We start from the raw sequence: 24,347 nt of genomic DNA on the forward strand, positions 1-24,347 counted from the left end.
GCGAAATAATAAGGAACATTCTAAGACAGGCAGTGACCAGCATGAGCCATAGCCAATCAGGAAGCAGGGGGAATCGGCGATTGCCCAATCGGGTTAGGGATGCTCACACGGAGGAGGAAAGAGAGGGGGAAGCGGTGACTGCTGTGTAACGGGCCGGTAAGTAGCGGGGTGCGGCTCAGGGAGGATGTGGGGTGTGCTCCCGGCTGTGTGTCCAGCACCTCCCCCATATATCTTTATATATTACTGTATCCTCCTGTATGTACCTTTTACAGACATACTATATATACATCACACAGCTGGGGTCAGTGTATAGCTCCCTCCCCCATATATCTGTATATATTACTGTATCCCCCCTGTTTATACCGGGTATATACAGGGGATACAGTAATATATACAGATATATGGGGGAGGGAGCTATACACTGATCCCAGCGGTGTGTGTGTGTATATATATATATATATATATATATATATATATATATGTATATATGTATGTATGTGTATATATATATATATATATATATCACACAGCTGGGGTCAGTGTATAGCTCCCACCCCCATATATCTGTATATATTACTGTGTCCCCCTGTATATACCCTTACAGACACAATATATATATACAACACACAGCTGGGATCAGTGTATAGCTCCCTCCCCCATATATCTGTATATATTACTGTATCCCCCTGTATATACCCTTACAGACATACTATATATACAACACACAGCTGGGGTCAGTGTATAACTCCCTCCCCCATATATCTGTATATATTACTGTATCCCTCTGTATATACCCTTACAGACACAATATATGTATAATCACACAGCTGGGGTCAGTGTATAGCTCCCTCCCCCATATATCTGTATATATTACTGTGTCCCCCTGTATATACCCATATAGCCATAATATATATACATCACATTGCGTGTGCGTGCAAGGGAGCGAGCGAGCGGCTACACCATCCCACCCGGCGGCCCCAGGTGACGTCACCGGCACACTCAATCCCACAGGTGCACCCATCACCAATACAAAAATAAAACTAAAACAACGATAAAGGATGATATCTATAAATCAACAATAATTATTAATGCATTATAAATAAAAACAAGTACAAAATATTTAAAAGGCTGAAAACAAAAGATATTCATTTAATTCTCTAGGGGAAATTACATGGTACTTGTGTAGTTTCATGGCGCCGTGCGTCTGAGTCCCCTTGCGGGGCTCACTTCGCTCGCCCACGCTGCGGGCTTGGTGGCTCGCTACGCTCGCCACGCTATTTAAAATCAACTCCATGCCAACATGGATAGTGGAGGTATGAACTATCCATGTTGGCATGGAGTTAAGTTAGTTTATTTGACATATATAGTGGCGAGCGTACACCCGGAGGTAGCACGGCGCCATGCTGGCGCCGTGAAACTACACAAGTACCAATTACATCTAAAGGATGAATCCATTCAGCCATCCGTTTCAATAATAATCGATTGCGATCACCGCCGCAACTTGGTCTAGCGACCTGGTCGATCATGTGGTGTCGCAGGCTGGTAAGTGGATGTTTGTTCTCGAAGTGCCGCCCTACTGGCTGGGCACTACCCCGGCTTTTTAATGCGGCCTTTATGGTGGAGCAATGCCCGGACATTCTGGGTGAAATGTAATAGGATGAGAGATTCCGAAAGTGGGAGATTTGGTAAGAAATATCTGCCTGTCAGTATTATATTGGGTGATATCTGATTTCACTAGAAGATTACGCAGATTCGATCCATGTGAATAACAAGACATTAATGTGTTGTTAAAAGGTAAAATGGCTATCAGTTTTCACAATTGGCCACTGCTTCTTAACAGCCATTTGAATTGTCTTGGATCTTACATTATAACGATTGATCCACTGTAGCCAATTGGTAGAATTGGATATATCCACCATTTTTTTCATAAGAAGAGCATTATGGTCTAAACCTAATACCTCGGCCTTAGTTGTATTAAAAAATGAACGATCATAGCCACGGGCAACGAAACGCTCAATCAGATCATCCTATTGTGCCACAGCAGACACATTCTCAGAATTGATCCGTCTCACTCGGATCATCTGAGAAAATGGCAATCCCATTTTGAGTGGTATGGGGTGACGGCTATTGATGTGTAGTACGTTCAGGGCAGTTATATTGGACAGTGGTATATAACTTGTACCATCTTTGGCTATCAATACATCCAGGAAATCTGTTTGATGTGTATCCATAGGGATAGTAAACTAGTAGACATTCTGACAAGTTATGATTATTGATCAATTTCTCAAACTCAATATCAGTACCGGTCCAGGTTAAGAATACATCGTCGATATATCTAGTATATGACTATATGTTCTTGCTGATGTCACTCTGATCGAAAAACACAGTCTGCTCAATTTGAAACGTAGAAATGTTTGCAAGTGCTGGGGCTACCGATGAGCCCATAGCGCAGCCTTTGCACTGCAGGTGCACTACACCATTAAACATAAAAAAGTTCTTAGTCAGAATAAATTCAAAAAGCAGAATAAAAAATTCAACGTACTTCATTTCAAACAAACCACTATTAATCAAAAAATGTTTAAGGGCCTCACAGCCTTCTTTTTTGGAAAACATCATTAATCAATTCAAAAAAGATGTGGTATCAAGGAGGATGGTTGTAAAACGGAGTCCAAATAGATGGAAATTGGCCTGGTGGAGGATTAATACCTTTATTACTTTCATATTCACTCCCAAGATGAGCAGGTTTTTCCGATTTTGTTTAAAGGCTATTTTCGGATCCTTATCAAGCAAGCGGTAAGTTGAAGTGTCATTCAATTGGCGCATTGCTTCACGGTCCTGCAGGACAATCGACCCGCCTTTGTCCGCAGGCCGGATTATTAGATTGTGTTAATCAGACAGAGATTTTATCGCTGCTGGTTTAGCTACCGACAATTTGGGATGGCTATCAAGGTTTTTTTGTTACATCCGCTACCTTCTGATCAATGTGACGTACAAAATGGTGGTACAGTAATGTTGATATCACAGTAATGTTGATATAACAGGGGATCCACGCCCAATTACAGAGCACATAAACAAGAACAAAGTGGGTTACAGTGCAAGACCATATAGGACAAGTACAGGGTATATAGCCAGGGGGCAGAAAACTGGGGGATATAGTGCTGTCGGGGCGAGAAAGGAGTAGAACATAGTATAAATAAGAGAAGGAAAGCACATGAGGGTAGAGGGTATGAGCGTGTACATTATAAAGGGGAGGGGCAGACAGGTGACACAGTAGGGGAGGAGCAGACATGGGTGACATAGAAGGGGAGGGGCAGACAGACAGGGGTGACACAGAAGGGGAGGGGCAAACAGATGAGTGACACAGAAGGGGAGGAGCAGACAGACTGGTGACACAGAAGGGGAGGAGCAGACAGACTGGTGACACAGAGGGTGTAGGCAGGGAGTAGACAAAATACATACACATGGATCATGAATGCTAAAGTCTGTCATTTTCCTCTGAATTTTTCAGCTGCAGATAACATCGTCCTTTGTTGCTACGGGAAACCAGTGTCATTCTGCCACCATGACGGAGCCGGAGTTATTGCTGGATTCCAACATCCGCCTGTGGGTTGTCCTCCCCATCGTCATTATTACTTTCTTTGTGGGCATGATCCGGCATTATGTCTCCATCCTGCTGCAGAGCGACAAGAAGCTGACGCAGGAGCAGGTGTCTGACAGGTGGGTGCATGGCCATCTGGTTACCCCTCCCCCACCCCCTCTCTGTGCTGTACCCAGCTGTGTGTTCTGTCCTGGTACACCAGTCACCCCATGTGTGTCCTCCCCCGACCCCCCCCCCCCCCCCCCCCCATGTAGCAGCGCAGCCGTTCTCTGTGCTGGAATATAGCTGATATATAGCTCTGTACTATGATAATATACACAGTGTCTGCAGCGCTACACAAAGTACTCCTTGAGTCAGTGTATGAAATCTCATGGTCGCCACTAGTATAGTACAGTGACCCGTCTTTCTCTTGCCCCCAGACTTCTAAGTATATTCTGTTAGTAAATGTCATACCACGCTCCGCCTGTGGAGGGAGCTGTCTGACCACTCCCCAGCAGTGACAGTACATAGTCTTTCTGGATATCTGCTGTGGCCATTGCGTAATGCTGAACAGTAGCCAGCTCAGTATATAGAGTCATAAATGATATTGTAGAAGCAGGAGAACAGCGATGATCATGTTGGGCAGGAAATACAGTATGTACTGATGGAGATACGTGCCATGGGGTTACAGCGTATAGAGGGTTATATAGGGACTGGGGGTAATTACCCTGCTAGGGATAGTACCTAGGAGGCGGCTGATGGGGTCTCGCCTGGGGGTAATTACACCTCTAGGGATAGTACCTGGGAGGCGGCTCATGGGGTATTGCCTGGGGGTAATTACGCCTCTAGGGATAGTACCTGGGAGGCGGCTCATGGGGTCTCTCCTGGGGGTAATTACCCCTCTAGGGATAGTACCTGGGAAGAGGCTTATGGGTCTCTCTTGGGGGTAAATACCCATCTAGAGATAGTACCTGGGAGGCGGCTCATGGGGTCTCTCCTGGGGGTAATTACCCCTCTAGAGATAGTACCTGGGAAGCGGTTTATGGGTCTCTCCTGGGGGTAATTACCCCTCTCGGGATAGTACCTGGGAGACGGCTCATGGGGTATCGCCTGGGGGTAATTACCCCTCTAAGGATAGTACCTGGGAGGCGGCTCATGGGGTCTCTCTTGGGGGTAACTACCCCTCTAGGGATAATACCTGGGAGATGGCTCATTGAGTCTCTCCTGGGGTAATTACCCTTCTAGGGATAGTACCTGGGAGGCGGCTCATGGGGTCTCGCCTGGGGGTAATTACCCCTCTAGGGATAGTACCTGGGAGGCGGCTCATGGGTCTCTCCTGGGGTAATTACCCCTCTAGGGATAGTACCTGGGAGGCGGCTCATGGGGTCTCTCCTGGGGGTAATTACCCCTCTAGAGATAGTACCTGGGAAGCGGTTTATGGGTCTCTCCTGGGGTAATTACCCCTCTCGGGATAGTACCTGGGAGACGGCTCATGGGGTATCGCCTGGGGGTAATTACCCCTCTAAGGATAGTACCTGGGAGGCGGCTCATGGGGTCTCTCTTGGGGGTAACTACCCCTCTAGGGATAATACCTGGGAGATGGCTCATTGAGTCTCTCCTGGGGTAATTACCCCTCTAGGGATAGTACCTGGGAGGCGGCTCATGGGGTCTCGCCTGGGGGTAATTACCCCTCTAGGGATAGTACCTGGGAGGCGGCTCATGGGGTCTCGCCTGGGGGTAATTACCCCTCTAGGGATAGTACCTGGGAGGCGGCTCATGGGGTCTCTCCTGGTGGTAATTACCCCTCTAGGGATAGTACCTGGGAGGCGGCTCATGGGGTCTCTCCTGGGGGTAATTACCCCTCTAGAGATAGTACCTGGGAAGCGGCTTATGGGTCTCTGCTGGGTTAATTACCCCTCTCGGGATAGTACCTGGGAGGCGGCTCATGGGGTATCGCCTGGGGGTAATTACCCCTCTAAGGATAGTACCTGGGAGGCGGCTCATGGGGTCTCTCTTGGGGGTAAATACCCATTTAGGGATAGTACCTGGGAGGCGGCTCATGGGTCTCTCCTGGGGTAATTACCCCTCTAGGGATAGTACCTGGGAGGCGGCTCATGGGTCTCTCCTGGGGTAATTACCCCTCTAGGGATAGTACCTGGGAGGCGGCTCATGGGGTCTCACCTGGGGGTAATTACCCTTCTAGGGATAGTACCTGGGAAGCGGCTTATGGGTCTCTCTTAGGGGTAAATACCCATTTAGGGATAGTACCTAAGAAGCGGCTCATGGGGTCTCTCCTGGGGGTAATTACCCCTCTAGGGATAGTACCTGGGAGGCGGCTCATGGGGTATCGCCTGGGGGTAATTACCCCTCTAAGGATAGTACCTGGCAGGCGGCTCATGGGGGTAAATACCCATCTAGGGATAGTACCTTGAAGGCATTTTATGGGTCTCTCCAGGGGGGTAATTACCCCTCTGGGGATAATACCTGGGAGGGGGCTCATGGGGTCTCTTCTGGGGGTAATTACCCCTCTAGGGATAGTACCTGGGAGGCGGCTCATGGAGTCTCTCCTGGTGGTAATTAACCCTCTAGGGATAGTACCTGGGAGGCGGCTCATGCGGTCTCACCTGGGGGTAATTACCCTTCTAGGGATAGTACCTGGGAAGCGGCTTATGGGTCTCTCTTAGGGGTAAATACCCATTTAGGGATAGTACCTGGGAGGCGGCTCATGGGTCTCTCCTGGGGTAATTACCCCTCTAGGGATAGTACCTGGGAGGCGGCTCATGGGGTCTCACCTGGGGGTAATTACCCTTCTAGGGATAGTACCTGGGAAGCGGCTTATGGGGTCTCTCCTGGGGGTAATTACCCCTCTAGGGATAGTACCTGGGAGGCGGCTCATGGGGTATCGCCTGGGGGTAATTACCCCTCTAAGGATAGTACCTGGCAGGCGGCTCATGGGGGTAAATACCCATCTGGGGATAGTACCTGGGAGGCGGCTCTTGGGGGTAAATACCCATCTAGGGATAGTACCTTGAAGGCATTTTATGGGTCTCTCCAGGGGGGTAATTACCCCTCTGGGGATAATACCTGGGAGGGGGCTCATGGGGTCTCTTCTGGGGGTAATTACCCCTCTAGGGATAGTACCTGGGAGGCGGCTCATGGAGTCTCTCCTGGTGGTAATTAACCCTCTAGGGATAGTACCTGGGAGGCGGCTCATGCGGTCTCACCTGGGGGTAATTACCCTTCTAGGGATAGTACCTGGGAAGCGGCTTATGGGTCTCTCTTAGGGGTAAATACCCATTTAGGGATAGTACCTGGGAGGCGGCTCATGGGTCTCTCCTGGGGTAATTACCCCTCTAGGGATAGTACCTGGGAGGCGGCTCATGGGGTCTCACCTGGGGGTAATTACCCCTCTAAGGATAGTACCTGGCAGGCGGCTCATGGGGGTAAATACCCATCTGGGGATAGTACCTTGGAGGCGGCTCTTGGGGGTAAATACCCATCTAGGGATAGTACCTTGAAGGCATTTTATGGGTCTCTCCAGGGGGGTAATTACCCCTCTGGGGATAATACCTGGGAGGGGGCTCATGGGGTCTCTTCTGGGGGTAATTACCCCTCTAGGGATAGTACCTGGGAGGCGGCTCATGGAGTCTCTCCTGGGGTAATTACCCTTCTAGGGATAGTACCTGGGAAGCGGCTTATGGGTCTCTCTTAGGGGTAAATACCCATTTAGGGATAGTAACTGGGAGGCGGCTCATGGGTCTCTCCTGGGGTATTTACCCCTCTAGGGATAGTACCTTGAAGGCATCTTATGGGTCTCTCCAGGGGGGTAATTACCCCTCTGGGGATAATACCTGGGAGGGGGTTCATGGGGTCTCTTCTGGGGGTAATTACCCCTCTAGGGATAGTACCTGGGAGGCGGCTCATGGGGTCTCATCTGGGGGTAATTACCCCTCTAGGGATAGTACCTGGGAGGGCGGGTATTTATGCAATGTCTTTTTGGTGGTTGTGTGTAATGGGGTCATGACCACAGCGCAGTTTCCTCATCTGATCCCACTGGAATGTATCTATCTATCTATCTATCTATCTATCTATCTATGTATCTATCTATCTATCTATCTATCTATCTATCTATCTATCTATCTATGGCATCAGTTAATCTCCTTGCTGATATCCTATAACGTTGTGTTCTGTCTCTTCCAGTCAGGTGCTGATTCGCAGCAGGGTTCTCCGAGAAAATGGCAAATACATCCCAAAGCAAGTAAGTCCCGGAAAGGGAGAAACGCGTTGTATTAGTGTTCTGGTGTCCCATGGTCCTGCGCTGGCTTCTCCTCCTATCTTGTACTGTACATGTCCATCTGAATACGCCAGCCATCGCTGAGTATGGAGCTCCTGTCTCTCCCCCCCTCAGACCTCCATTACACCCTCCTTTGTTCACTGGGAGTAACGCGTGCCCTTTCTTTATATGTCCTGATCATGAGGATATGTCTGGCTAAGGTCGTGTAGTGGGATCTGACAGGGCCACAGTTGTGTAGTGGCATTCTCTCTGTATAATCAGGCTCTTCTGCCACTACCACATGTTTCACTGCTTCTTTTACTTTCCAGTCCTTTCTCATGAGAAAATTCTTCTTTAACAACTCAGAAGATGGATTTTTTAAGAAGACGAAGAGGAAAGTGGTTCCCCCATCTCCTATGACAGGTGCGTATTCTGGCTGCATTGTTACATTTCCTGTGCCCGAGACTTAAACCCCTATCTTCGGCCACAGGGCTAACAGTGGGTAGTGAGCATTCCAGTACTTCTACCCCAGGCAGACCAGGCTCCTCCCCTCCTCTACCCCGCCTCCAGGCCAGTTTTTTGCACTGGGGGTCTATACAGACACCTGCACTGCTGCTCCATCACCCAGGCCCAGCAGCCACACACCGGGTGCATGACAGTGGCTGGCCCCGGGCACTTGGTGGACCACGACCGGGCATCGAGACACCTAGATGAAGGTAACGCACTCCCCGCACACGATGGTAGCATCTGTAGCTGGTAAGTGGGGCCATCCGGCGCCCGCCAGACCCCGCCATTTTACCAGCGCCGCATTAGGTCGTTATTCCCTGCAGCCCTCTCCCCCATTTGTTAGTAGGAGGAGTGGGCTCTCCTCACACAGCCCCTCCTCCGGGGACAGGAGGAAGGATATACCCATGTGGGTTCCCGCCACTGGTCTTTTCCTGCCTGTCTGCTGCACATGTAAGAGGGACACGGAGAGCACTCAGCCACTTGAGGTTCCACTCCTCCACTGCCGGGCCACTTGGGCAAGTCCCCCCTGTACCTCTCCTACAGGGACACAGAGCCATAGCTGCTTCAGGGATCTCAGTGCCAGTTTTTCTTTGCATTGTATTTCTGTGTATGTTTGCTGTATCTTATGTACTGATTTAACACTATCACTGCCTGTCTGCGTATATTGTGTTAACTGTGTTATGTTACAGGCAGTTTAAACTGTCTTCCAGAGATGGCAGCATCAGTGACACAGGGGCCAATGTATTGGTGTCTTGTACATCATGTAATGCGGGCCTATCCCTACTTGACTATATGCACAAGGGTTTATGCCAAAGATGTCACAATGCGCAGCCCACAGTTATTGCCTCCTATCAGGAGCCTGCTTGGGCCAAGTCCCTTACTCAGGTTATGGGGCACCTATCCCTCCTCCTAACCTCTTTTGATCCTCCTATCCTGCCTCCGTTCCCCTCCGTTCCTACTTCTCCTGTTGTTTTTCGTTCGTCCACCCACCTATTTTTAGTCTGGTAACTCTTATGAGTAGGGTCCTCCTGCCTCACGTACTCACCCTACCTCTTTACCTCACCTGTGCTCCTGTCCTGTTCTTCCTTTCCTCTACTTCATCTTCAGTCTCCTTGACAATTTTGACACCTACTTCTGAACTGATGCTGATTTTATTTCTACCAGCTATACCCCTATTTATACTGTATTTTTCAACACACCCTGTATGTTACCTTGTCATTTGTTTTTTGTTTGCTATGTACGGCGCTGCGGACACTTTGTGGCGCCTTATAAATAAACGTACTACTACTACCTAGTAGATAAGCTCTTATCTGCACTGTCCCTGCAGCCTGTGAGGCCATCCACGTCTCCGGCATTTGCCCCCCTCCTGTGGTGGAGCCCCCTTGGGTGCATGCTTTATTTGCCTCTGTCCACAGCATCCAAAGATCCCTACAGGGTAAGACTGGTAGTTGCACAGCTCCAGTCAGGGGGGCCGTTCCTTCCTGCCCCTTCTCCATCAGGATACTGATTTGGAGGATGGGCAACTGGTGAGGACGGGGAAGATGACGATGACGCCCCCAGGGCATTACTGTAGCGGCCTTGGTAACAGCTGTTAAAGAGGTCTTAAATTTACAGGATCCTGCTGATCCGCCCAGGTCCTCGGGACGACTTTTAAACGTTCCAAACGGACTCTAACTGTATTCCCTAAATCTAAGGACTTAGAGGATACCCTCTCGGAGGCCTGGGAAATACCAAAAAGGACATTTACGCTCCCTAAATGGTTTTCCACCCCTTACCTCAAGGTGATAGGGTACGCTGGGAAACACCCCCCAGGGTGGACGCACATGTCGCTAAGATTATGTGATCCTCTACTCACCCTGTTCCAACTGCGTCCCTTAAAGACTCAGCTGACCGGAACTTGGAGAACTTCCTTAAGCTCATTTATACCACATACAGGGCGGTAGCTTGGCCTACCCTGGCATCTGCTTGGGTGGCTAAGGCCATGGTGGAATGGGCTACTGCCCTCGCAGCTATTGTTGCGGAGGGGGGTAGTGCAGATGACCTGTTGCCTACTATTGACATCATGCATCAGGCCGCACTCTATTTGGGGGAGACTGCACTTGATGCAGTTACCTTTACCTCCCTCGTGTCCGCTTCGGCTGTGGCGACACGTCAGGTCTATGTGGCTCTGCTCCTGGAAGGCAGATTCTGATTCTAAGAAAACCCTAGAAGCACTTCCCTTTCAAGGGTTCCTTCTTATTTGGATCAGAGCTGGACAAAATTGTGGCCACAGTGGCTGCTTTCAAGGCAGCTTTCCTGCCGTCCACCCCTACTCCACGTCCCCGTACTGCTTTTCAGTCCTTTTGCTTCCAGGGCAGGGGTAGGGGACATTCTTTTACAAGAACCCATCCCCCAGTCTCACTAGGCTACTCCATAACCATTCGGCGTCATCCACCAAGCTCGTTCTTTTCCACAAGTTCTCCAAAGAACTTGGAAAAGCACAGAGCTCTGTAGTAGTCCATCCAGAAGCTCCTGTTATCCGGGTCAAAGCAGCGAGGCGCATGTTTTTATACCAGCCTCATCTTGGTGTGGAAGCCCAATGGGTCATTCCGACCCAATCTCAATTTAAAATGGCTCAACAAATTTGTCAGTCCCAAAGTTCAGTATGGAAACCTTGCAATCCATAGTTCTGGTTTTACAACAAGGGGACTACATGGCATCTCTGGACATCCAGGACGCGTACCTGCATATCCCCATCAAACAGGAACATCAACGGTTTCTGTGGTTTGCAATGCAAGACCTTTATTTCCAGAGGTTCTCCAGACCCACTTGGCCAAGGTGGTGGAGATCTAAGAACGTCACGGTTGGATCATAAATTGGCCCAAGTCATCTATGCTTCCAGCTCAGTCCATGATAGGCCCAGTTGGATACTGTTCATCAGCGTATCTACTTGCTAGAGCTATGCCACAGGACTCTTCAGTCCCGTGTACAGCGTCTCCTCTCCCTCAGTCGGGTGTCAATCCATGCCTGCATGAGGGTCTTGGGCTCAATGGTATCAGCTTTCGACATGGCAAAATTTGCTCAGTTCCACTCACGCCCTCTCCAACAAGAGATCCTTACAAGTGGCCGGGTCTCACCTGATTGCCTTATCACCGGTGGTATGGATCTCCTTGTCCTGATGGCTTCTGGACCCTTATGGAGGGGAGACCGTTTTGGGTTCACCGGTGGAATCTCCTCACCACGAAAGCCAGTCTCCGTGGTTGGAGAGCGCTTCTTTCCAGGGATTGTGGAATGCACAGGAATCCCAGCTGTCGATCAATGTATTCGAACTGAAGGCAGTCCTGCAGGCCCTCTGTTTGGAGGAACCTTGGCTCCGAGGTCACCCTGTGCAAGTTCAGTCGGATATCGTGACAATGACAGCTTATATCAACCACCGGTGGGGGGGGGGACACTCGGAATCTGCGACTATGGCAGAGGCCTCCGCATTTTTCAGTGGTCAGAGGGGAAGATCCTGGCTCTCTCGCCGATCTTTATCCCGGGGTCCTTAATTGGGAAGCAGACTTTCTAAGCCGTCAGACTCTGGATACCGGCAAATGGGCCCTCCGGAGGTATTCCAGATGTTGGTGCACCATTGGGGCAGACCCGAGGTGGACTTGATGGCAACACGGTACAATCACCAGGTCACCTTATACGGGTCCAGGTCTCATGGTAGATGCCCTGTCAGCCACGTGGCTGTTTGCTCTAATGTACACCTTTCCCCCCATCTTGCTCCTCCTCAGAGTACTTAGCAAGTTACAGGTGGAAGGGGGCACATTGATCCTGGTGGCCTCACATTGGACCAGAAGGATCTGGTTCTCGGATATGCAGGCCCTGTCAGTGGCCCCTACAATCCATCTACCTCTACGGCTAGACCTGCTTACTCAAGGTCCGTGTTTACATCCGAACCTGCAGCATCTGGCTTTGACAGGGTGGCTTTTTGAGACCTCATTGTTAAGAGCTAAAGGCTTTAACTCAAGTGTCATATCCACTATGCTCAAGGCCCGCAAGCCTTCTTCAGCTGGTGCTTACCATCACATCTCTAGAGCTTACTTTTATTGCTTGGCCAGGATTCTGTTGTTCTAGCAGAAGGGTTTGGAGGCAGGACTGCGCTTGCCTTCTTTGAAAGTACAAGTTTCGGCTCTGTCCATCCTGTTCCACAGGGTGTTCTGCGTCTGACCACCCTGTTCCGCAGGGTATTCTGCGTTGCCTACCTCCCTTTGTTCCCCCGGTTGCTCCATGGGATCTTTCACTGGTCCTCAGGGCTCTTCAGGGTGCCCCGTTTGAATTGTTAATGTGGGTGGACCTTTGTTGGCTTACCTGGAAAACAGTTTTCGAGTTGACAATTGCTTCGGCACGGAGGGAGACTGACTTGTCAACTCCCTTTCCTAAACTTCCGTGCTGACAGGGTGGTTCTTCAATCCGTTCCTTCACACCTCCCCAGGGAGGTGTCTAACTTTCATGTCAACCAGGAGATTGTGGTCCCGGCCTTTCGGCAACTGGATGCCTCTCCTGAACAGTCTTCCCTAGATGTTGTCCATGCCTTGCGCATCTATGTGCATTGTACTAAGGCTCTTCGGAAGTTGGACTCTCTTTTTGTCCTCTACGGTTTTCGAAAGAGAGGTTGGCCTGCTACTACGCAGACAATTGCCCGTTGGCTTAGATCTGTCATCAAGCAGGCTTATGTGGGCGCCACCCTCCCGGTTCCTGTGGGGGTCCAGGCTCATTCCACAAGGTTGGTGGGTGCATCTTGGGCTGTTAGGGGCGGCGCAACAGAAGAGCAACTTTGCAAGGCGGTGACTTTCTGCGCTTTTATGTTTCCCTCCGAGGACTCTGTGTTTGACCAGAGTATACTGGCTGAAGCACAGACGTGTCCCCACCCTAAGGTGCCTGCTTTAGGATGTCCCACTGTTATTCCTGTGGCCCCTGATGTCTCCCGAAGAATAAATTGAGATTTATGTCTTACATGTTAAATATCTTTCTTCAAGGATGTCAGGGGCCACAGGGATCCCTCCCTGCCGTGCCTGCTTCAGATATTTTGAAGTTAATAGTTCCTCCATTGCGTGAACTCACACGTTACAGTTAATGGTTCCTCTGTTGAGGGACATCACATATGTTTGGAATGTGTTTCTGTATGGAGTTTCTCAAAAATTGTGGAATGTGTTTCTGTGTGGTGCTTCTTTAAAAAACGGAGTTGCCTAGCTTGGAGGCGGGGTAGAGTAGGGGAGGTGCCTAGCTGACTGGGAGCAGCAAAAAGTACTCTCACTCTCTCCTGATTCCGCCAGTACACTCTCTCTCTCTCGACTCTGCCAGTACACTCTATCTCGCTCTCCTGACTCTGCAAGTGCTCTATACTCCGCCAGCACTCTCTCCCCTGACTCTGCCAGTACACTCTTTCCCCTGACTCTGCCAGTACACTCTTTCACCTGACTCTGCCAGTACACTCTTTCACCTGACTCTGCCAGTACACTCTCTCCCCTGACTCTGCCGGTACACTCTCTCCCCTGACTCTGCCGGTACACGCTTTCCCCTGATTCTGCCGGTACACGCTTTCCCCTGACTCTGCCGGTACACGCTTTCCCCTGACTCTGCCGGTACACGCGTTCCCCTGACTCTGCCGGTACACTCGTTCCCCTGACTCTGCCGGTACACTCGTACCCCTGACTCTGCCGGTACACTCGTACCCCTGACTCTGCCGGTACACTCGTACCCCTGACTCTGCCGGTACACTCTTTCCCCTGACTCTGCCGGTACACTCTTTCCCCTGACTCTGCCGGTACACTCTTTCCCCTGACTCTGCCGGTACACTCTTTCCCCTGACTCTGCCGGTACACTCTTTCCCCTGACTCTGCCGGTACACTCTTTCCCCTGACTCTGCCGGTACACTCTCTCCCCTGACTCTGCCGGTACACTCGTTCCCCTGACTCTGCCGGTACACTCGTTCCCCTGACTCTGCCGGTACACTCGTTCCCCTGACTCTGCCGGTACACTCGTTCCCCTGACTCTGCCGGTACACTCGTTCCCCTGACTCTGCCGGTACACTCGTTCCCCTGACTCTGCCGGTACACTCGTTCCCCTGACTCTGCCGGTACACTCGTTCCCCTGACTCTGCCGGTACACTCGTTCCCCTGACTCTGCCGGTACACTCGTTCCCCTGACTCTGCCGGTACACTCGTTCCCCTGACTCTGCCGGTACACTCTCTCCCCTGACTCTGCCGGTACACTCTCTCCCCTGACTCTGCCAGTACACTCGTTCCCCTGACTCTGCCAGTACACTCGTTCCCCTGACTCTGCCGGTACACTCGTTCCCCTGACTCTGCCGGTACACTCGTTCCCCTGACTCTGCCGGTACACTCGTTCCCCTGACTCTGCCGTTACACTCGTTCCCCTGACTCTGCCGGTACACTCGTTCCCCTGACTCTGCCGGTACACTCTCTCCCCTGACTCTGCCGGTACACTCTCTCCCCTGACTCTGCCAGTACACTCTCTCCCCTGACTCTGCCAGTACACACACTCTCTCTCTGACTTTGCTAGTAAATTCTCTCCTGACTACGCAAGTACTACGCCGTGTTCCCCCCTGCGCTCCAGCTTCTCATTGTGTGTCCTCTCTTCTTCAGATCCCACAATGTTAACAGACATGATGAAAGGGAACGTGACCAACGTTTTGCCTATGATCCTCATTGGTGGCTGGATCAATATGACCTTCTCAGGATTTGTGACAAGTAAGAATACTTTTCACCAAAATGATTATTGGGCCTCATTCACTTAGCGCCAGCAGATTCTGTTGCTCTGCTGAAACCTGCAGTAACGGGAATGCTTCTGTGTGTAATAACCTCAACCACTGTCTAACCAGCTGCTCTCTGTGTTTAAGCTAAAGTACCATTTCCACTGACTCTTCGCTTCAAGCCGATGTTACAGCAGGGAATCGAGCTTCTGTCTCTCGATGCATCCTGGTAAGTGGCCTTATGGTAGGGAGATGGTCTGTGCCGGGAGGAGAGATCTGTGGGATGACAGAAACTAGATGTTCTATGGGCTCATGTCAGGGCAACGCCACCAGCATGCAACTCTACGTACCTCCTCCCTCCACTGGCGTTCCATGTGTTCCCCTACCTATCAGCACAATGGGGGTAATTCAGACCTAATTGTATGGCCACGAATTAGCGCGGTGGCCGATTATCAATACACTGCGCATACATACGGCCCCTAGTACGCATGCGAGAGGCCATGCTGCAATGAACTTCTGGTACTTTTGCTGATTGCTGGCTGTACGCAAGGTGAATAACAGGAAGTAGACATCTGGGGATGGTAACCGCCCATTTGGAGTGGTAATAAAAATGCAGAAGTGCCTAGGAAAATGATGGGAGTGTCCGGGGAAACACTAGGCGCACCTGAGCCTGTGATGTCCGCTCCAGGCCGGATATATCGGTTAGGGGCGGGTGTGTGAGGTCAGTACCAGGCCGGATATGCCTGTATTAGGGGAGGGTGTGTGATGTCAGCACCAGGCCGGATATGTCTGCATTAGGGGAGGGTGTGTGACGTCAGCACCAGGCCGGATATGCATGTATTAGGGGAGGGTGTGTGATGTCAGCACCAGGCCGGATATGCCTGTATTAGGGGAGGGTGTGTGAGGTCAGTACCAGGCCGGATATGCCTGTATTAGGGGAGGGTGTGTGATGTCAGCACCAGGCCGGATATGTCTGTATTAGGGGAGGGTGTGTGACGTCAGCACCAGGCCGGATATGCCTGTATTAGGGCAGGGTGTGAGATGTCAGCACCAGGCCGGATATACCTGTATTAGTGGAGGGTGTGACGTCAGCACCAGGCCGGATATACCTGTATTAGGGCAGGGTGTGTGACATCAGCACTAGGATGGCTACACCTGTATTAGGGGAGGGTCTGTGACGTCAGCACCAGGCTGGATATACCTGTATTAGGGGAGGGTGTGTGACATCAGCACCAGGCTGGATATACCTGTATTAGGGGAGGGTGTGTGACGTCAGCACCAGGCTGGATATACCTGTATTAGGGGAGGGTGTGTGACATCCGCACTAGGATGGCTATACCTGTATTAGGGGGAGGGTCTGTGACGTCAGCACCATGCTGGATATGCCTGTATTAGGGTAGGGTGTGTGATGTCAGCACCAGGCCTGATATGGCTGTATTAGGTGTGTGATACCCCTTTCACACTGCAGCTATAAAACGGTAAATTGACGATTTTTAACCGTTTCAAAACGGTTATAGATGCAGTGTTAAAGTGCCCGTTTTAAATTACCGGTTCAAGAGAACCAGTAATTAAAAACGGTTAAAAAGAAGGGTCCTACACAGATCAGACCCGTTATTTCTGCAGTGTGAACGGGTCTGAACCAGTATTTTGGACCCTACACACTCGACCTCCCCTGTTGCCTGGCCAGCGGGATCTCGTGCCCCCCCTCGCACCTAGGGGAGGGTGTGTGACATCAGCACCATGCCGGATATACCTGTATTAGGGGAGGTTGTGTGTAAGGCCGGATACGCCTGTATTAGGGGAGGGTGTGTGATGTCAGCACCAGGCCGGATATACCTGTATTAGGGGAGGTTGTGTGTAAGGCCGGATATGTCTGTATTAGGGGAGGGTGTGTGACGTCAGCACCAGGCCGGGTATACCTGTATTAGGGGAGGTGTGTGACGTCAGCACCAGGCCGGATATGCCTGTATTAGGGGAGGGTGTGTGACGTCAGTACCAGGCCGGATATACCTGTATTAGGAGAGGTGTGTGACGTCAGCACCAGGCCGGATATACCTGTATTAGGGGAGGGTGTGTGACGTCAGTACCAGGCCGGATATGCCTGTATTAGGGGAGGTGTGTGACGTCAGCACCAGGCCGGATATACCTGTATTAGGGGAGGGTGTGTGACATCAGCACCAGGCCGGATATACCTGTATTAGGGGAGGGTGTGTGACATCAGCACCAGGCCGGATATACCTGTATATGGGGAGGTTGTGTGTAAGGCCGGATACGCCTGTATTAGGGGAGGGTGTGTGACATCAGCACCAGGCCGGGTATAGCTGTATTTGGGGAGGGTGTGTGACGTCAGCACCAGGCTGGGTATACCTTTTATCCATTGCAGCTGCTGAGTATGTCTACCCTGACCTGCGATGACTGGTGCCCAGTGTATAATCATTCAGTGGTGAGCCTGTTACACTGGGTTTGGACATATTTGCTTAGCTGTGCAGCTGTACTACACATCCATTCACACAGTGAGCACATTAATTCGCAAAGGCAGGTTTTCACTGTAGCAAATTCGTGGTCATGCAATCAGGCCTGAATCATATTGATGCTTGTATAGTCATATAACTGCTGTCTCCTCCTTTCTCACTCAGGGTGAGTTCTGCCTCGTGGTACTTCCTCAATGTGTTCGGCTTGAGAAGCATCTACTCTCTGATCTTAGGCCAGGATAATGGTAAGAAACTCTCCGCACCTACGTGTTATATTAGCTAGAAACATCTACTCTCTGATCTCAGGCCAGGATAATGGGAAGAAGCTCTCTCCTCCTACGTGTTATATTAGCTAGAGGCATCTACTCCCTGATCTTAGGCCAGGATAATGGGAAGAAGCTCTCTCCTCCTACATGTTATATTAGCTAGAGGCATCTACTCTCTGATCTTAGACCAGGATAATGTGAAGAAGTCTCCGCACCTACTTGTTATATTAACTAGAGGCATCTACTTCCTGATCTTAGGCCAGGATAATGGGAAGAAGCTCTCTCCTCCTACATGTTATATTAGGTAGAGGCATCTACTCTCTGATCTTAGGCCAGGATAATGGGAAGACGCTCTCCCCTACTACGTGTTATATTAGCTAGAGGCATCTACTCTCTGATCTTAGACCAGGATAATGTGAAGAAGTCTCCGCACCTACTTGTTATATTAACTAGAGGCATCTACTCCCTGATCTTAGGTCAGGATAATGGGAAGAAGCTCTCTCCTCCTACGTGTTATATTAGCTAGAGGCATCTACTCTCTGATCTCAGGCCAGGATAATGGGAAGACGCTCTCTCCTCCTACGTGTTATATTAGCTAGAAGCATCTACTCTCTGATCTTAGGCCAGGATAATGGGAAGAAGCTCTCTCCTCCTACATGTTATATTAGCTAGAGGCATCTACTCTCTGATCTTAGACCAGGATAATGTGAAGAAGTCTCCGCACCTACTTGTTATATTAACTAGAGGCATTTTCTCCCTGATCTTAGGCCAGGATAATGGGAAGAAGCTCTCTCCTCCTACATGTTATATTAGCTAGAGGCATCTACTCCCTGATCTTAGGCCAGGATAATGGGAAGAAGCTCTCTCCTCCTACGTGTTATATTAGCTAGAGGCATCTACTCTCTGATCTTAGGCCAGGATAATGGGAAGAAGTTCTCCGCACCTACGTGTTATATTAGCTAGAGGCATCTACTCTCTGATCTTAGGCCAGGATAATGGGAAGAAGCTCTCTCCTCCTACGTGTTATATTAGGTAGAGGCATCTACTCTCTGATCTTAGGCCAGGATAATGGGAAGAAGCTCTCTCCTCCTACGTGTTATATTAGCTAGAGGCATCTACTCCCTGATCTTAGGCCAGGATAATGGGAAGAAGCTCTCTCCTCCTACGTGTTATATTAGGTAGAGGCATCTACTCTCTGATCTTAGGCCAGGATAATGGGAAGAAGCTCTTTCCTCCTACGTGTTATATTAGCTTGAAGCATCTACTCTCTGATCTTAGGCCAGGATAATGGGAAGACGCTCTCTCCTCCTACGTGTTATATTAGCTAGAAGCATCTACTCTCTGATCTTACACCAGGATAATGGGAAGAAGCTCTCTCCTCCTATGTGTTATATTAGCTAGAGGCATCTACTCTCTCATCTTAGGCCAGGATAATGGGAAGACGCTCTCTCCTCCTATGTGTTATATTAGCTAAAGGCATCTACTCTCTGATCTTAGGCCAGGATAATGGGAAGAAGCTCTCTCCTCCTATGTGTTATATTAGCTAGAGGCATCTACTCTCTGATCTTAGGCCAGGATAATGGGAAGAAGCTCTCTCCTCCTATGTGTTATATTAGCTAGAGGCATCTACTCTCTGATCTTACGCCATGATAATGGGAAGAAGCTCTCTCCTCCTATGTGTTATATTAGCTAGAAGCATGTACTCTCTGATCTTAGGCCAGGATAATGGGAAGAAGCTCTCTCCTCCTATGTGTTATATTAGCTAGAGGCATCTACTCTCTGATCTTAGGCCAGGATAATGGGAAGACGCTCTCTCCTCCTATGTGTTATATTAGCTAGAAGCATCTACTCTCTGATCTTAGGCCAGGATAATGGGAAGACGCTCTCTCCTCCTATGTGTTATATTAGCTAGAAGCATCTACTCTCTGATCTTAGGCCAGGATAATGGGAAGACGCTCTCTCCTCCTACATGTTATATTAGCTAGAGGCATCTACTCTCTGATCTTAGGCCAGGATAATGGGAAGAAGCTCTCTCCTCCTACGTGTTATATTAGCTAGAAGCATCTACTCTCTGATCTTATGCCAGGATAATGGGAAGAAGCTCTCTCCTCCTCATACGTGTTATATTAGCTAGAAGCATCTACTCCCTGATCTTAGGCCAGGATAATAGGAAGAAGCTCTCTCCTCCTACGTGTTATATTAGCTAGAGGCATCTACTCTCTGATCTTAGGCCAGGATAATGGGAAGACACTCTCTCCTCCTACGTGTTTTATTAGCTAGAAGCATCTACTCTCTGATCTTAGGCCAGGATAATGGGAAGAAGCTCTCTCCTCCTATGTGTTATATTAGCTAGAGGCATCTACTCCCTGATCTTAGGCCAGGATAATGGGAAGAAGCTCTCTCCTCCTACGTGTTCTATTAGCTAGAGGCATCTACTCCCTGATCTTAGGCCAGGATAATGGGAAGAAGCTCTCTCCTCCTACGTGTTATATTAGCTAGAGGCATCTACTCTCTGATCTTAGGCCAGGATAATGGGAAGAAGCTCTCTCCTCCTACGTGTTATATTAGCTAGAGGCATCTACTCTCTGATCTTAGGCCAGGATAATGGGAAGATGCTCTCTCCTCCTATGTGTTATAAGGTTTCCCCACATTACTGTCTTCTATAACCTGCGTGTGTTTGATGTACCAGCTGCAGATCAGTCCCGCGTGATGCAGGAGCAGATGACTGGCGCTGCCATGGCGATGCCAGCTGATACCAACAAGGCGTTTAAGGTAAATGGTCAGCGAATAGTATTAATGATAGAAGGTTTGACCTCCCTTCCCCTTGTACTGTGTCTGGTGTCTGCACCCATCACATACAGTGTTCAGCACGGTGAGGCGCAGCTATAATACCCGCTAGGACGTAATGTCATTTATGTTCTATGCTGCACATAGTAATCTTCCCCCTACCCCTGTGTCCCTCTCACTAGACAGAGTGGGAAGCTCTGGAGCTGACGGACCACCAATGGGCCCTGGATGACCTGGAGGAAGAACTGATGGGGTCTGACCTAAACTTCGAGGGAATGTTCAAGAAAGAGCTGCAAACCGCCATGTTCTGAAACTTGGCCTCAGAGCTTACATTCATCTGTTTACTAGACCCTGATACCCGCTTCACCTTCCAGGCACCTGGAATAATACTGTGTTACAGTAGTGGTCAGAGCTTAGTAACCTTACAGCTAGTAGTATTTATTTCCCGGGTAGCTATCCAGTTCCGTCACTGTGTAAGGAACAGGACGTTTGGACCAGAGTGAATATGACTTCAATAGGAAGTAGCCGGTTCTTACCCTAGTGCCACGTCGTGCCACTCCTCCCCGCACAGAGCAAGGAGCGTTCTGTGGACATAGGTATAGTGGGCATCAGGCTTCTTTTATCCAAGTTGTATCAGTTGTTCCGTTTTATTTATTTTATTGCAGTGTCATATTTATGCCGTTATTATCCATAGAACAGAGACAATTGAGGGTATATTAAAAATACTAAAAGCTTTTTCTAGTTTTCACCACCTGATAGATCAGCGTTTGTATGGTCACTTTATCTGCAGTCATGGGTCAAAGATGGTTATACTCCTGTGTTAGGATTATCTTCATCTGCTCCTCCTCTGAGTTGGGGCACTCGCCCATCTTCTTCTGCCCCTCCCTTATGAGCTGGGACACTCCCCTATATTTCTATGCTCCTCCCTTATGAGCTGGGCACTCCCCTATCTTCCTCTGCCACGCCCTCATGAGCTGGGACACTCCCCTATATTTCTATGCTCCTCCCTTATGAGCTGGGCACTCCCCTATCTTCCTCTGTCACGCCCCCTTATGAGCTGGGACACTCCCCTATATTTCTATGCTCCTCCCTTATGAGCTGGGCACTCCCCTATCTTCCTCTGACACTGTATTTATCGTCGCATGTTCTTGTGTTTATTTAATGATACATCACGTTGTTGTACTATAACTTTATTACATGTCAGCTTGTTTTTCAATGAAAAATGTTTTCTCTGTGGTTTTTCGTCGCCCGTTCGGACCCTGGATCTCGCTTGCGCTTTACAGCTATTTTATTGTTGCTGCGCTGTAATGACCTCCAGTAGCTTCATTCACTGGTGCTCCTAGTGGTCGATGGGGGTATTACAGGCATACTGCGTGAAACAGAACAGATCTTTACTATTAGAGCATAACAAGAAGCGGTCACGGGGGGCTACAGGACGTGATGAAGATAATGTACGTTGCGTTGTACAGGGGGGAAGGAAGGGAAGAGATCTGCATGTGGTCAATGAGAGGTTGAAAAAGTCGGGTATCCTAAAACCTATCTACCCCAGCTTTGTCGCACTCATGAAGCTGGTGCCTCCGACATTACAAGAACAGAAGGGGGCTGGAGGCCGCGTATTTGGTGTTATGTGCGTCCCTACCTCCATAGTACTATTCCTGGGGTTATGTAAGAAATGTATGCTGACCATGTTGACATTCATCATGTAGACAGTAATACATTCCATCCCGTGGGCCCAGCAGTGACCCATCATTTCTAGTGGTTCCAACAACATCTATTAGGTGAGGAATGGGGAACCTTTGGTCCTCCAGCTGTTTTTACTACACATCCCAGCATGCCCTGCATCAGTTTTAGCATGACCAAATAGAAAAACTGTAGCAGGGCATGCAAAGGTTCCCCACACACGCAACCTAACCTCCCCACACACACAACCTAACCTCCCCCCCCCCACACACACACACACACACACACACATCCTAACCCTCCCCCACTACACAACCTAACCCTCCCCCCACCACACAACCTACCCCCCCACCACACAACCTAACCCTCCCCGACACACAACCTACCCCCACACACACACAACCTAACCTCCCCCCACACATGTGCACACACACAACCTAACCTACCCCCACCACACACACACAAAAACCTACCCTCCCCCCACACACACACACACACATATAACCTACACCCACCACACAACCTAACCTCCCAGCCCCCACACGCACACAACCTAACCACCCCCCCTCCCACACGCACACAACCTAACCCTCCCACACACACACACACATTCTAACACCCCCACATACACAACCTAACCCTCCCCACCACACTCACACAATCTAACCCCCCTCATGCACACGGAACCTAACCCTCCTTCACACGCACACAAAACAACCCGGCCTAACCACCCTTCCCACAACCTAACTCCCTGGCAGCCTCCACTCCCCAAACGATTTGGTCCGATTTTGTCCGATTGCGACCATTCAGCCCGTTAAATCGGACCAAATACCCTCTCCCTGACATGCAGTTGGGTCCGATGCGAGGTCCCGTGCGCATCGGACCCGACCAGGTGGTCGTACCGGCTGGCCGTCCGACCACCCGTTCTGGGACCTCCCTCACAACGGGAAGCAGGGAATCATGTGTCCGAACACTGCTGCGAGACGTCGCAGGCAGTGTATGGGCACCATAACCCTGACTTCCCGGCAGCATCAAACCCCCCCCACCACACATACACACAATCGCCCTGCAGCCGAATCTCCCCTCATTCTGAGTCACCTGATTCCAGACACTACTCATCACATTGTACTTTCCAATATCTATTTAAATGTGTCTAATAAACACACCTGTCTGCATTCCTGCCCTTCGCTTTATAATAAACCCATCCGTCTATATACTTTTAACACTGTTTATCTTCGTATTTTCACCCTTCACCCATAATGTCTGACTATCCCTCTTTACAATGCGCTGTTCTCTGACCTGCAGTTTGCTGCACTGCCTCTGTCTACTGGTCACACGATCTCATCTTACCCCTGAGCACCAGCTCTCATTGTGCCCCACTTCTTGCTCCATCCCCGCTGCTCTCTCCTATGAGGGCCTCCGCTTCACCCACTCCTTCAGACCTGATTACTGGAGTGGGCATCCTATCCCTCAGCTGTGTACATCTTTGTGTCGTCTTTGAGCCATCTCTTTCTTTCTCCTCCTTATGTCCACTCTATCCATCACTTCTCCTCATCTATCTCCGTGCCTTAGACATCTATTGAACCCCACTATCTCTTCTCTGATCTCCACTCGTTCGTCCTAGGTGACTTTAACATCGCTACTGATTTCCACCAAACTTCTTGACCTCTCCTCTTTTGGCCTTTCTCAGTGGAGTTCCCCCTCACCCCCTGTCTCCAGCACTCACTTGACCTTGTCTTCGGTCTATGAACTTTCTCTGTATTTAGCTCTTTTCGAACCCCCCCCATCTCTACCCTGTCACTTTCTCCTTTACCGAACTCCTCCCCATGCCAAAGATACGATCTTGATGCTTTGACCCACTATTCTATCTGTGTGAGTCTCCCTTAGCCCATCCTCTTGCTCTGCCCCAACATTGTACCCTCCTACTACAGCTGCCCTCACTCTCAACTCTGCTGTCCCCACCTTTTCTATACCACTCTGTTGCCACAAGCCCCAACCTTGGCACTGTAGAAACTCCTGGACAGTCCCCTGCCCAAACCCCCCCCCC

General features: G+C 49.9%; 1 protein-coding gene across 2 annotated transcripts; it reads left to right on the forward strand.

The window, feature by feature from the left end:
• The first annotated feature begins 1 nt into the window (after position 1).
• Positions 2-21,843, forward strand: EMC3 (ER membrane protein complex subunit 3). Of its 2 annotated transcripts, none has more exons than XM_083155863.1 (9): positions 2-156; positions 3,509-3,717; positions 7,778-7,835; positions 8,180-8,273; positions 14,990-15,094; positions 15,244-15,325; positions 17,733-17,812; positions 20,523-20,605; positions 20,803-21,843. In XM_083155863.1, the coding sequence occupies exons 2-9, from the start codon at positions 3,563-3,565 to the stop codon at positions 20,929-20,931; spliced, it is 786 nt and encodes a 261-aa protein (XP_083011989.1). In that variant the 5' UTR covers positions 2-156; positions 3,509-3,562; the 3' UTR covers positions 20,932-21,843. The 2 variants fall into 2 exon arrangements, with proteins under 2 accessions (XP_083011989.1, XP_083011990.1); XM_083155864.1 differs by having other exon boundaries at positions 24-156; positions 3,515-3,717.
• Positions 21,844-24,347: the final 2,504 nt, after the last annotated feature.

Source organism: Crinia signifera, chromosome 8 (genome assembly GCF_055691185.1).
Source record: "Crinia signifera chromosome 8, ASM5569118v1, whole genome shotgun sequence".
Taxonomy (NCBI): domain Eukaryota; kingdom Metazoa; phylum Chordata; class Amphibia; order Anura; family Myobatrachidae; genus Crinia; species Crinia signifera.

What these genes read in the sequence shown, in the direction of transcription:
- EMC3 (XM_083155863.1), top strand. Translation starts at nt 3,563, where the DNA reads ATGACGGAGCCGGAGTTATTGCTGGATTCCAACATCCGCCTGTGGGTT. An exon ending in CTTCTCAGGATTTGTGACAA is followed by an intron (nt 15,095 to 15,243) that starts GTAAGAATACTT and finishes TCTGTGTTTAAG; the next exon opens with CTAAAGTACCATTTCCACTG. An exon ending in GATCTTAGGCCAGGATAATG is followed by an intron (nt 17,813 to 20,522) that starts GTAAGAAACTCT and finishes TTGATGTACCAG; the next exon opens with CTGCAGATCAGTCCCGCGTG.